Genomic DNA, 15,169 nt, shown 5'->3' with positions numbered 1-15,169 from the left:
TGGTTTATTGTATATTCTCCCTGATATGCCATGAGAATTTTACATCCTAATCAAGTACCCACAAAAGTTGGAAAGAAGGGGCTTTGGTTTAAACACTGTTGTACCATCTAAATGTTTAACACTTCAGATGCTAGCCAGTGTCTAAGGCAGGGCTGTCAAACATATGGTCTTCAGGCTGAATCCAGCTCCTGGAGCAGTATGATCCAGCTAAAATGTCCATTTTAGTTAGTCCCCTTAGTTATGATCAGATGCACTACACAGGGCTTTGGTTTCTTCTTAGACAAAGTGTGACTTGAAACTGTGCACAGAGCTTTCTCAGTGGGAACGTCTACACAAAATGCTTACTGCGCATTAGCCTAATAACATTGTGCAGTAGCATGTTGAAGCAAAAAACGTACAAATAGCCTACTGCGCAGTGTTATTAGGTTAATATGCAGTCAGGCTCTAAATAACCATGCATTGGCGCTACAGCTCAGTAACTCTAGGTTCTGCACATTTAGTTAGTACTTTATTAAGGAAGTACTAAACTAAATGCACAGTATGTAAAGTGTATTAAGAAATGTGTGGATGAGCCCAGTAGATGCTAGACTTCTCAGCTCTTGAACTTTCTTCCTGAACTTCCCCATGGTACTAGTCTGACTTTCAGCATGGTATAAAGCATGCTTATCTGGGACATCTAGAAGAGAAAAAGCTGAGAAAGATGCTGGAGTGAATAAGAGCTCATATGTTTTGAGTATGGGTGCACTACAATCCATCTATTTAGATATATTGTGTGAATACTTTGAATGTAAACTGTTAACACTCAGAGCACTAGATAAGCGTGCTTTTATGAAATGCAACTCATACAATTTCTGGTTTTGCAGCTGATATGGGGAGTGTGTGAATGAATTGGGTGTGGGGAGTTGTAAATTGGTTGAGTCACTTCCTGTCTATGCCCTTCCATTTACTTGTTTAAACAATGAAGATGATACAGTAAGATTTACCTGCATAATTATATTGTATTAACTAATGTTTATAAAATACTTCAGAATATGGGGATGAAAGTTTCAGAAGTCCACAAGAGACATTAATTTATTTATTTAATTGTGAAAAGATCAAACCAAAATCAGTGGTGGCTTTTCAACTTTTATCTTCGTTATTGATCTTTTACAAAGTGCTGTTAATTTCTTTGCTTCTCTTTTTCCAAGCCTAATTATGTTTCAGGTTGTATTGACCTTTAGAGAAGCTTGGTCTTTTCCATTGGCTTATTGAAGTGAGTCTCTCTTCATGAATTATTTTCTCCTTGGAGAAATTATCTCTCTCTGTAATGCCCCATGGCTATTTCTGTACATCTGTGGTATGGAAATTTGTAATGTTTAAAACTGTCTAATTTGTGAGCCATTTTTAGGGTTATTATTAGCAAGAAACCTAATTATGTCAATTTGAGATTGAAACAGAGTATTTAATGTGCAGCACTGAATGGGACATGGTATTTTGTAATCAATGAAATATTTTAAGTGTTCTGTATTTTATTATAATTAAGTACCATAACATCCTCTCTTACTTCTCATTGGAGCTACATCTTGTATAATAGTTTATTTCAGGATAGAGACAGAGACATCAGCAAACTTTGCATATTTTGCATAATTTTGACATTTGGAAAATATATGTCAAATGCTGTGGTACTGGTCTTGCCTTTGTAGCTTTCAGGTTATTCATGGATACTTTTTTCAATAGAAAAAAAAAAGCATACTTCTGAAGCTGAAACTTCATTATTCTCAATGTAATTGTTGCAAAAAAGAAACAAGTTTTCATATTATCCAAAAGCTTTTGGTGTCTCATCTAAGTACCACTGACACAGCAAAAAAAAATGTTTGAAGAGATTAATATACCCTTCATACACATAACAATGTACCGCTTAACTTGATGCTGTGGCATCATAAAATGTGGCATGACATTTTATGCTGGCTGGAGTTATATAACTAATTTATAAGTACTTGGAGACACAATGATCTCAATCCATTTGAAAGAAAACAACATATGGAGCAATTTTGGCTCCTTATCAAGTATGTAATATGTTATAGGATGACCCAAACAGCATAAAGCAAGGTTTCTGTAGCCTTCCTTAGTAATAATCTCACTTTCAGAAATGTTTGCTGCATATTCATCAGCAACAGCAAAACTCTTGGGCTTCATTGGAAACAAATTTGTGAGTTACTGTGGCTAAAGATTACAATGTACTTAGAAGTTACTCTCAAGATTTAAAATGCTGATACCAAACCCATAAATATCAGTTAAAATAATCCCATGGATTCTACTGATGTTTGGATCAGACTTTATTTTCTCTGTTTATTTACAAATCTTGAAAAATATTGGCATGCCAAGAAACATTGCTTATCCACACCTCTTGCAGCATTGCAAATGCATGTGACCATTTTTTACCGTTAAATGAGTTTTGAATTTTAAACCCTGGCTGTTAACTAAAAGTTCCAAATAAAACAGAGTGCCAAATTTAGTTACTATTGGCTATTTAGTATATATAGCCAGTAAATGTTGCAGAAAACCAATTTATTTGTTTCTTAATGAATCACTGGTGTGTATGTCTAATTACTACTACTTATTTCTCTGAAACATTGCAGCATTTGCTGACAGTAGCATAATTGAGGGGAGGTGAATAGGGGAGGAGCCCCAGGCACTGCCTTTGTGGAAGGATACAAAAGCAGCTGTTGCTGGAGCAGGAGCTGATTATGCTGCTGCAATTGGACATGGCAGGGGCCAGCACTGCCCCGGATGCCATAAAAGCAGAGCTGTGCTGCTACGCCTGTTTCCTGAATATCTAATGAGACAATTAACACTTGAAAAAAATTGATTAATATTTTGTGCAGACTGGACAATTGGGAAAATATTTTTGTGAAGGAAAAGTACATGTTTTACAACTCTTCTGTATAACAGGCTTTCAAAACTACAGTATGACATCCTTTATGGAAAAATAAAACAGTAAAACCTTTAACAGTTTCATAGTTTATTTGAATGCATTTAAATTAAACTAGTTGTATTGTATATCTGGGCATCATTTGTTTGAGCGTTGGACTGCCATATCTTCTACCATACAACATGCCTCAAAATATAATGCGCATGTCATTTTTGAAAGGCAGAATGCAATAGAGAAGATTTTTCCAGTTATGGCTGGGCTGTGAGTGGTCTCTTAATGAGTTACTATAGGCAGGCTGGGGTCATATCTTTTGCTGTCTGAGTTATCAGTCTAAGGGTTGAGGTTGTATTATGATTAGAGCAGGTGATAGATCAGAGCTGAGATGTCCAAATACAGCAGGGGCAGGGGCAGGGCTTGGATCGTGTAAGAGCAAACAGGAGCAGATCTGGAGTGAGGCTGGAGTCAGGCAAGAGCAAAGCAGAGATCCAAGAACAAGAGTGTTGTTGTTGGGATAAGTCCAGCAGTAAATAGGAGAGGTTTTGTAGTCTTCCTGTCAGGGGTTCTCAGTTTCCATAGGTTCCTCCTGGTCAGCTTTATCCTCATCAGTGTTCTCCTGGGAGGGATGAGGCTGGGCTGAGGCTGGGGCAGATCCCTGACCAGCTGCTTGGTGACACTCTGGTGGCACTTCTGCCTGCTGGCTTGGCTGCTATGGGTTCAAATCCCAGTGGCCTTAACTAGAGTAACCTTCAGCTGACTTATCCTCCATTTTCTATATAACTAACAGGAATCCTAGCTACTGCTGAAAATGGTTGCCATGGGTTGATCTATGACTACGAAAAGATCTAAAGCAGGGGTCAGCAACATTTTTGGGCAGAGTGCCAAAAATACCTGCAACCTCAACTTGTAAGATATTGGTGTGCCAGAGGTGGACAGCAGGGGAGCTGCGAGGGGCCTCATCCTTGTTGTGGCAGTACAGCCCTGGCCTCTTCCCTAAGGCATGCATGCCAAGCAAAATGCCTTTGCATGCCACTCTCTGGCACATGAACTTAGGCTGCACATTTTGGGAATACTTAAGGCCTGTTATTTAATTATACATAAGAAGTATCCTGCTACCCAAAGTGTGTGGTTATATTTCCTGGTTTATGTGCATTGTACCATTAATCACCCGAGAAATCTGTGGGGCAGGGGAGCAGAGGTGGGAGCAGCAGACAGTTAGTTACTCTGTTCCCCTTCTGGAAAAATCTAGTATTGTAGCTATGTTATTAAATTAAATAGATTGCTTTCAGAGTAAGTAAAAGTAGCAATGTGTTATATAGTTCCTAGGTAGTATTAAAAACTGTGTACAAACTTTTTTTTTCTCTTTGGGCTCCTCTGATGGATCACACAGTTGATGATGAGCGGAATTAATGAAATCCTACTGAGAATTCACATTGTTTTCAGTTTGATTTCAGGCTTAAAATGACAGAGCTACTAGGTACAACTTTGCAAAAAGCCTGAGACAGAATCAATCTAAGTTACATGGTTTTCTGTAATTTGCACAGTATGTGATTAAAATGTAGTTTTCTATGTATATGGCCCCCTCCAGATATTCTATTTCTTGCAGAATATATGTGAAGTTCCTGCAACAAACAGGAACATGCCACATGTTAGGATTTTATCCCAGGATAAAAAATGGTGGATCCATGTCAAAAATGGCAGATCTGCAACAAAGTTGTTGCTTAAACTGTTTAAACTGCAACACCTTTGTTTTGCCAGGATAAATTTAAGTTCTGATCAGGTAAAAGGAGCCCTACAGCCCAACAGTGGTCTGCTGTCTCTAGCCCCTTTGTGGGGGGAGGGAGGGGAGGGATAATTGTGGGGGGGAATAATTTGATCAAGTTATAATATAAGGTGAGCTAAACAAATATTAATCCTTTTTTTTCAAACAGGTGAGTATTGAAAAAATATTTTAAAACGTATTATTTCATGCTGGTGTCTGTGAAACTTAAGTGCTGCATGCTGCCCACTAAAATATCTAGTAATTAATTTCACAAGCTTTTTACAATAGCATAAAGTTGGCCTGTTAGTGGGAGTAGTGCAGAGAAAATAAAAGGAAAAATTGGTTTATTTTATTATATTCTAAATGGGTTGCTCAGCTAAATGCTAGAAATCTTAATAGCTGTTTTAGTCATTCTGTGCTCTCCTATCACCACCCTTGCTGGCACCACTGTCAAAATAAAATCTACCCCTGGGAAACTCTTATTGTCCAAAAAAACAAGTAATAATCCACACATTCGTGTAATAATCATTTACAAATAGAATCTGTAAAATTTTAGTTTCAGTGCCCTTTTATTAGAATTTCATATTCAGTGAAATGTGAACCATGTAACAATTTATTGGATAATAACAAATCCATGTAATTTACTTGGGCATTTAATACACTTCTGTCAAAAATTGTATAGTAACTTAACATTCACTAAAGTATAAAAATAAAGGGCAATGGATTATGGCAAATGGAGAATTATTACCAATAATTCTGTTGCTGCTTCCTTCTAGGAACTTAATCATTGAATTGCCCCCAAAGGCGAGTTGATAAATTAACCTTTTATTCTTATCCTTGTGATTGCTTTCTGCCTGGATTCTTTCCCTAATTTTTTATCTATGGAAAACATCATACAGGAATTTCATTCACCAATTGCTATAAAAGTTTAGGTTTGAGGACAAGGGATAAGAATATCATTATATTACTTTTTTAACCTAGAAAGCTGATATTTATGTTGTTCATTTTCCCATTCATGCTCTGAATCAAGCCCCATTGAAGACTATACAAGTCTTGTAATTGATTGTAGCTATCTTTGAATCAGACAGGTACACTGTAAGGTCTTCAGGGCAGGGATCTTTTCACATTTTTGTATGTACATAGTGCAGTAATCTGTTGATGTCTCCTGAATTAAGCCTCAAGGACCTAGTTAGTACTGATCTAGCAGACCTCCTAGGAACCTGTGTTGTTCTTTAGCAATGATTTGCTGAGTGAAAACTGTCATTTTTTTGCTAGGGAACTGCTAGTATTGGATCTGGGATGTTGCTTACCCCTGCTTGTAAGACCAAATTGATAACATTAGGTGTGGTTTATTCTTCCCACTATGGATGGCCATTCCTATTTCATTTAGGGTCTTGTCACACCAGACATTTAACACATATTTGATTTAGATCACAATAAGCATTACCATGTACTATTGAAAGTTAGAACATGTTCTGAGTAGTTGCAAGGTAATGCTTCCTATGATTTGGCTGTGCCCTGTTCACCCTTCCCCCCTCCCCCCCACCTCTCCCACCCCACTCCCTTCCAACCTTGACCCCAGCACCACGTGCCACAGTTTTCACATCCTTCCATGAGGATGTGCAACTCCCACACTTGGAGCCCAGGCCCTCTCTGCCATATGCCCAGAATTGCCCAGGCTTGGAGTGCCTGCCCCTGCACACTTTAGCAAGTCGTATCCTTGTTCCTGGTGGTAAGTGAAGGGAGACACAGAGAGCTGAGCCTGGGAGAGTGTGCCACACCTGGTGTTGGACCTATACCTGCTGCTGGATACACAGAGCAAACCAGGTCTCTGATGCTGGCAGTCTTGAGCCAGCTTCAGTGTGATACAGGGGCTGGGACTGGAAATCACCTTCTTGTTGGTCCCAGCCCCAGCTCTGCACTGCAATACTGAACTCGTATTTTGTCTGTGGAGCAGTCTGATGATAGATAAATGCATGTTATTTACTACAATCTTAAGATACTCCTCCTGAGAGAAGCCCTAACTTTGCTATAATGTGCTTACATTTCATACATATTTTACTGCTTGAATGCATGGATGCTCATGTTTTAAGTTCAGTTAACATGTCCTAAGTGTTGCATGTGACATGGCCCTTAAAAGATGTTATCTGGATCCAGAATGGGAGTGACACTTCCTTGCATCCTCCCACAGATGCACATGTATGGGGTAGCCATTTCCTAGGTCTAAAAACATCTGATAATGCCAGTCGGTTCTGAGTGGATAACTGAGCATCATGAAGAGATATTATTTCACGTGTTATAGTTTATTCATAGTTTCATAGTTTCATAGTTGGTAGGGTCGGAAGGGACCTGAGCACATCATCAAGTCCAACCCCCTGCCATGGCAGTAAAAAGTACTGTGGTCAAATGACCCCAGCAAGGTGTTTGTCTAACCTCCTCTTAAAGACCCCCAGGTTAGGAGCCAGCACCACTTCGCTTGGAAGTTGGTTCCAGATCCTAGCCGCCCTGACTGTTAAGTAGCCCCTCCTGATATCTAGTCTGAAGCTACCCTCTGCCAGCTTGTGACCATTATTTCTAGTCACTCCTGGTAGTGCTCGGGGGAACAAGGACTCCACCAATACCTGCTGGTTCCTGCTAACTAATTTGTAACAGGCCACTAGATCCCCCCTCAGCCTTCTCTTGTGGAGGCTGAACAGGTTCAGATCCCGCAGCCTCTCCTCATAGGGCCTGCCTCGCTGCCCCCTGATCATGCGAGTGGCCCTCCTCTGGACCCTCTCTATGTTGTCCACATCCCTCTTGAAGTGTGTCACCCAGAACTGGACGTAGTACTCCAACTGCAGCCTGACCAGTGCTGCATAAAGGGGGAGGATCACCTCCTTGGACCTGCTCGAGATGCATCTGTGGATGCATGACAAGGTGTGGTTGGCCTTCCTGATCACATCCCCACACTGCCGGCCCATGTTCATTTTGGCATCAATAATGATTCCAAGATCCTTTTCTGCCTCTGCACTGACAAGAAGGGAGTTCCCCAGCCTGTAGGTCTGCTGCTGGTTCTTCCTTCCCAGGTGCAGCACCTTGCACTTGTCGGTGCTGAAACCCATCCTGTTCTCATACGCCCACCCCTGTAACTTGTCTAGGTCCAATTGCAGCCTATTCCTCTCTTCTAGCATGCCTACATCCCCCCACATCTTAGTGTCATCAGCAGATTTGAATAGGGTGCTTTTTACCCCCTTGTCCAAGTTACTGATGAAGATGTTGAACAGCGCAGGTCCGAGGACCGAGCCCTAAGGGACCCCACTGCCCACATCCCTCCAGGTCAAAAATGACCCATCCACTGCCACTCTCTGGGTGCGGCCCTCCAGCCAGTTGGCAACCCATTTGACTGTGTAGGTGTTGACGCCACAGTCCCCTAGTTTTTTTAATGAGAATGGGGTGAGAGAGTGTCGAAGGCCTTCCTGAAGTCCAGAAATACTATGTCCACTGCTACCCCTGCGTCTAAGGATTTTGTGACCTGGTCATAGAAGGCCACCAGTTTGGTCTGACAGGACCTGCCTCTAATGAACCCATGTTGGTTGCCCCTAAGCATTATCTCCCCTGCTGGCCTCTCATGGACATGCACCAGGATAATTCTCTCAAAAAGTTTACCCAGGATCAAGGTAAGACTAACTGGCCTATAGTTCCCTGGGTCCTCCTTCCTCCCTTTTTTGAAAATGGGAACCACATTGGCCCTTTTCCAGTCCTCTGGCACCACACCAGAGCACCACGAGTGCTCGTAAAGCCGTGCCAGGGGTCCCACAATGACCTCTGCTAATTCCCTCAGCGCTCTGGGGTGGAGATCGTCAGGACCTGCTGATCTGAACACATCCAGTCCCTCCAGAAGTTCCATGACTAGATCCTGACTGACCCTAGGCCTGGGTGCACCTCTCTTGGGGCCTGAGGGGGTCCCGGCAGACGGGCTGATCTGGTCCCTGCTCAGGAAAATGGAGGCAAAGAAATCATTAAATAGGTTAGCCTCATCGTCTGGTGTGACCACCAGATTTCCTAGCATGTCTTGCAGAGGCCCCACATTACCCGGTACCTTCTTTTTGCCCCCTATGTATTTAAAAAAGGACTTCTTGTTGTCCTTGATCCAGGTAGCTAGTCCCAGTTCCATCTCCACCTTGGCCTTCCTGACCGCCCCCCTGCAGCCCCGGGCAACTGAGGTATAGTCCTTCCTGGTGATGGCCCCTCCCTTCCACTGGGTGTACACCTCCCTTTTGGCTAGGAGACGTTCCCGTATGCTTTTGGTGAGCCATGGAGGCTTTTGCGCCCTCTTGCCCCCTTTGATCCTTGTTGGGATTACCTCCCTTTGGGCGTGGAGGATCGTCTTCTTAAGGAACGACCACTCTTCTTGGACACCCGACTCCCTTCCCCTCCGGGACCTCAGTGCCTCCCTGACTATTCTTCTTACCTCATTGAAATCCACCCTTCTGAAGTCCAGGGCTGTTGCCTTGCTGCAGGCTTTTGCCACCTTGCGCTGGATGGTGAATTCCAGCAGGCGATGATCGCTGTTGCCCCGGTGGTCGAGCACCCACAGCTCCCTCACGAGGTCGTCGCCTGTGACCAGCACCAGATCCAAGAAGGCATCTCCCCTGGTGGGGCTGTGCACCTCTTGGGTTAGATGGAGGTCCTGTATCTCGGCTAGGAACCTACGTGAGCGGTCAGACCTGGCTGACTGCTCTTCCCAGCAGATGTCTGGAAAGTTCAGGTCACCCATGATGACCACATCTTTTGACCTAACTGCCTCTACTTTCCTCTACTCATAACTCAATTTAAGGGCTGTATTCCTGCAATCATTTTAGTAATAAAACATTATCATTTTGACAATAGCAAAGACGATATTGCACCAGTAAATTAAATACTATTTTCCTTTTATCAGCTGTTTATCTACATGTCTTCTTTAGTTCAGTAGATAGTACTGCAATACAAACAGAAACTGAATGAGCTTTATTGGTTTTTCTTCATATTCCAAAGGAGAAAGCATTGCACTTTGAAAATTTTAATTTAGCACAGTGTCCAGCCATTAGTTAATGCTGTAATTAATAACAGACAAAATCTCCATGTGCTTGCAGGTGAGGTAAAAGAAAAACAAAAGCACTAATTTCTCCATAGTGATTAGGATGGGGAATTCCCTTTATTGAGAATTGGGAATCAAGGTTGGTTATGAGATTTCCTTTTATATTTCCTACATTTATTTGGATATTTGAATAGATTTTTATCTGATATGTCTGGAAAACTAATGAATAATTGGAATAGTTGTGGAGAAATACAACATGCAAGACTTCTAATGCTGTTATTTTCCATATGTTTGTTCTTGTAAAGGCATAAAAATATGAAGCATGATAATAATACTGTGCTTTCTTATAATGCCTATAATTCAAAGTGCTTAACAGGTATTAACTCTTAAGCAATTACTGAGAACAAGATACTTCATGTAACAGCAGCCGTTTAACAGTCCATCACCAAATCACACAACAGTTTGGATGTGAAGTGAAAAGCCTGTCCTCCATTGTTTAGACACAATGCAGATATAAACTGTTCTAATTATACGCTTTGAAATTTCACAAGAACAAGTTCAGCAGCCTCTCACTGTGCAACATTAAAACATCCAATCAGACCTGCTTTTTTCACAGAAATTGGGCAGCTATTTTGGGGGGAAAACGGACTGATTTTTGGAGAAAAGGTAAGATTTATATGGAACATTGAGCAGCCAAAAAGAGAAGGAAAAAAAATCAAGTTTTGAAAGAGAACAGAAAATCCCTGTTTGAAAAGTAGAAATTTGTCAACACAGAGATATACTCTAGAGAGAAGAGAAGGGGATCAAAGATACAGTTCTATGAAACCACACAGAAATTTGAAGGAAGATGAGGGAAATCCCTCAGAGGACACACTGAAGGAGTGATCAGAGATGTAGGAGGATTGCCAAGAGAGAACTTGCACAGAAACCAAGGGAAGACAGGATTGCAAGAGGAGAATGATACCTCTGGTGAAGTGGGGCTAACGAGTCATGAAGCTTGATGATGAAATGCTAGATCTGAGAAATGGCTGTGACGAGGCTGTCAAGAGATTTTGGTGAGAGTGGTTTCAGCTGCAATCAAGGGATGATTTAATATCAAATTGACTTGAATGAAAATGTTTTCATTTGGTTTGATAAACAGAAGTATTTCTGTTCAGCCCATCCCCAAACAATATGATTCATCTAGATTTGTTTTATGGGATTTTTTTTTTTGGTGAAAACCCTAAAACTGCATCTATTTTGTTTGACAAAAAATAAGCTCTAATTTGGTACATATAAAATCCTGCTTAAATAATCAAAAATGGCCAGCCTGCTGTAGCTTTCATTTCACCAAAAGAGAATAGATACGTTCTTCAAAGATATGTGTGTGATTTTTAACTGTGCAGCTTCCACTCACATTCACCAGTCAATACTATGATTGAAAATTGGTGTATAAATCAGGATAATTCCAAATATTCACTTAAAAATTAAACAGAGAGCAGATTTATGGTTTTTAAGAGCAAATTAATCAACTTAGAAGAAAATATATTTTAAGTTTTTTCTCTCCTCCTCGGTTCCAGCTGGAATCAGAAGTGAAAATGCCAAAATACTACAAGAAAGGCTGTTCACATGTTTTTAGCACAGTTTTGAAGACACAGGGTACTTGGGTAGTCAGCTAAGATTTAAATTTTTAGATCTTTCTCTTGTACACATTTGCACGTGCATGTACACATGTACTCCTTATAGCACATATGGCATGAATTTAAAAGAAAATGGCAGAGGGGAGGATGGTGTTATTTTTATCCTGCATACTTTCCCTGTATAGAGTGCAAGACTAGCCCTACTTGAAGGTAATAGTTGACTTTTAAAGGTTATATTTTGTATCACAATTGATTTTGATGATGATATTAATTGAACACAGAAATTATGAAGCAGACCCTTATCCATGCTTCTGGATTAGCTGCGTGAAACAATAGATCTAACTGGTGCTAAAGCGAGAAGTGTTCACAAAGAGGTGCTTATGTTGCAAATAGAATTGACGGTTATTAGCTGCGAGCCCCACTGATTAAGTCATGTAGCTGAATTTCAAGGCTAGTGTTGCTTAATAATACCTTTTTAATGCTCCTCATTGGAATATGCATTATTTTTAACCAAAAGTTAGAACAATGAAATAAAATGTTTTCATAAAAGATTAGAAGAGCTTGTCTTCTGCCCTGAAAATTTTGTAGTGTGTATTCTGTTTAGCTAAAACTCTCCCAAAAATTATATACTGCTTGATCTTAAAGCTCTTTTTTCATAAAGGTGTTTGTTATAATCAAGCTTATATTGAACAATAAATACTTCTTCTTGACATCAGAGGACATCAGTGACCTTATTTGCATTTGGAACTATTGGAAAAATTGAACATTTACCTCAATATTGAATAATGGATCATAACACAGTAAGTCTAGTTCTCTGTATGGTACAGAGCCTTAAAAATAGTTGGTGTTCCCCTCTGAGGAACAGTCACATAACATTAAGCTACAAAATTGTAAAATGTCAACTCCTATCATCTTTGTGAAATGGTACCCAGAAACAGAATACAGACATTCCCAGTATTGGAACCATTTTGTTTACAAAAATACTCCTTTTTTTTCTGTCTCCTTTTAGGTCAGCAAGTTGGAAAGGGAGAAAAACCAGGGAGTTAAGCAGATCAAAGAGCACGAACAGCATAAAAGCACAGTCTTGGTAACAGAACTTAAAGCCAAACTTCATGAAGAAAAAATGAAGGAACTCCAGTCTGTTCGAGAAGCACTTTTGAGACAACATGAAGCTGAGCTTCTTAGAGTCATAAAAATTAAAGATAATGAAATCCAGAGACTACAGGCCCTTCTTAATACAGTACGAGATGGGGCTCCTGATAAGGTTAAAACAATGCTTCTCACAGAAGCAAAGGAAGAGGCCAAGAAAGGGTTTGAAGTGGAGAAAATAAAAATGCAGCAGGAAATTTCAGAGCTAAAGGGGGCTAAAAAGCAAGTGGAAGAAGCTTTAACTTTGGTCATACAAGCTGACAAAATTAAAGCAGCAGAGATAAGGAGTGTCTATCACTTACACCAAGAGGAAATCAGCAGGATCAAGAGAGAGTGTGAAAGAGAGATCCGCAGACTGGTATGTGTTGATGACAATATTTATTAACAATTCTGTGATGTCTTTAATAGTAAAAAAGGTAAATTCTGTGCTGGACTAAAGAGATTCAGATACATATGGATAGGCATTCAAACACTTGGATGCTTATTCAAACAGGATCTCTAACTTTTTTACATGTCTTGAGCATAATTTAAGAGATGTTAAATGTTGAATTTGCTTTGTATAGCATTTGGTTTTGCCCCTAATAATGGTTAATGTATATTTGTAATTCAAAGGTAAGTACTGCAAGAAATAAGTCAAATTCTTGAAACAAATCGTGGCACTATGCATGACCATTCACTGAATCTTGTGTTGGGATGTGTATCCCTTAACTACCATGTAAGCAAAGTTCAGAATTTGACCCAAGGGCATGGGGCACAGGAAAACCTCTCTGCTCTTGTAAAAATTACCATTATACTTTCTTTTATTATTCCTCTGAAGTACTATCTCTTCAACTATGCAATGCCCTCTCACGCTATGAATTGATTCAGTGTATAGTCACTGACTCATGTAAATCCATCAGTGCCAGCTGTTTTGAAGCACCTAGTTTTTTTATTCCCAGTTTCATAGCCAAGCCCTGAACTGACTTGACCTTGTTTGGTTTGCAAAAAATGATGAAATGACACCACAAAAGAGCATGGGTGCACAGCAAGTGAATTATTTGCAGTACCTACACACCAACAGGTTTAGTAAAGTGCCAACAGTCTCTCCATAGACCACACTATCTGGTAAGTCCACTGAAATAGGTGGGGTTGCTGGTTCACCAATTCACAGTGAATTTAGTTTTCTACATCCTTATTTTTGTCACACTTTGCTAGGGGATTGATCTATTCATGTGGAGAGACATGGTGTCATGTGCTCTGAATCCACAGTTTCAAGCTTAAGCCTCATTCTAGACATGCATTATAGACTAACCCCAGCTGAGTGTGAGCTAGGGAATCACAGACTGCTACATGTGGTGCTAGACATACCATTCCCTTATGTGCTACTGGCTACATAAATTGGCTTGCCTTAACCTCTTCAGACTAATGGAACATCTCAGCCTGGGCAGACCTAGAACCTTTTCTGATGTATTTTTCTAAAGCACTGTAGTGTAAGGATGGCTAACATAATACAACTTACCAGGTTACATGAAAAATCCATGTTAATGGCCCCTAGTGTAAGAGGGGACCATTATGTTCAGAATTATGAGAAACAGACAATTGCTACATTGCCTTTGAAAACCAACCAGCAGCTTATCTAACTATATTAAGGAAATTACATGAAGCCATCACTTTACCAGGTCCTGAGTACTTCCTTCATTATGTTCAGTCCCATCAGTTCCCATTCACCTTAATATCATTGATTTCAGTGAGGGCTGTGGGCTCCAGCTATCTAGGATGGTAGGATCTTGAGCACTGGTGCTCAAGGAAGAAGGTTGGTGCTACTTCATGGAATATAGAACTCAACTGTAGCTGAGAATAAATGAAGTTACTGGTGATAACTGAGTTTGATCTTCCCTTTTTTTCTAGTGACTTCAACTTGAAATGTTGCTTAGAAAAAAGAAAATGATTTTCTTGATACTTTCTCACAATGAGACAGAACTAGTTTAAAATATCTTCCTTGAGGATGAAATACCTTCCTTGATATACTTTTATTTGCATCTGTGCTAGGAGCTTCGGAAGACTTATGTTAGCATTATTCTATCTCTGCTGCTTATTGTCTCTCTTTCTCTGCATCTTTCATGAGAGCATGAAAATATTAGCAGAAAAAATCTTAAAAATCGTTCTGGTAGTGTTGGAGTGACATTATAACCATAATGGTCCCGGAAAAATGTAAGAGGCAAGGATTTTTGTGGGTGCTAGCTTTATCCCCACCCCAAGTTACTTAGATTGGGTTTCTGGTACAGCTCCCAGTACCAATGAACGTGCACATATGCCACTCCTGATCTTCAATCACACTGCTTAAGATGAATCATGTGATTGTACATTGGGTGTGGTGAACATATGCATGTACCAAGGCAGCCTAAATGGGCTTTGCAGTGCCAAGAGCTTTTCCAGTTGGAGTCTGTGGACAGTCTGCAATGATACAGAAGCAGCATCTCCACAGCAAAGCAAGATGCATTTTATAAAGTGTCTACAATAAATAGAAAATGAGCTAAAATGCAGCATGTGTTTACCAAAGAACATGTCAAACTACACTGATACCATTTCTCAATAAAAAAAAAAAATGTTTTCTGTATAAGGAAAATACAGTAGATCTAATCTGTCTGGACTTCAATAATATATCTGATACAGTGGCACATGAAAAATTATTACCC

At 40.2% G+C, this 15,169-nt stretch overlaps 1 protein-coding gene across 1 annotated transcript in view; it reads left to right on the top strand.

Moving 5' to 3' along the window:
* Positions 1 to 15,169, top strand: part of JAKMIP3 (Janus kinase and microtubule interacting protein 3) — a 262,100-nt gene that overhangs the window by 126,159 nt on the left and 120,772 nt on the right. Inside the window, exon 4 of the mRNA XM_059730016.1 lies at positions 12,355 to 12,852. Coding sequence (XP_059585999.1) covers positions 12,355 to 12,852 — 498 coding nt within the window. The remainder of the gene's footprint in view (positions 1 to 12,354; positions 12,853 to 15,169) is intronic.

The sequence above is a fragment of the Alligator mississippiensis genome, chromosome 6, assembly GCF_030867095.1.
Source record: "Alligator mississippiensis isolate rAllMis1 chromosome 6, rAllMis1, whole genome shotgun sequence".
Lineage (NCBI taxonomy): Eukaryota > Metazoa > Chordata > Crocodylia > Alligatoridae > Alligator > Alligator mississippiensis.
Note: the sequence above shows the minus strand (reverse complement) of the source record. Positions and strands in the feature narration are given on the sequence as shown.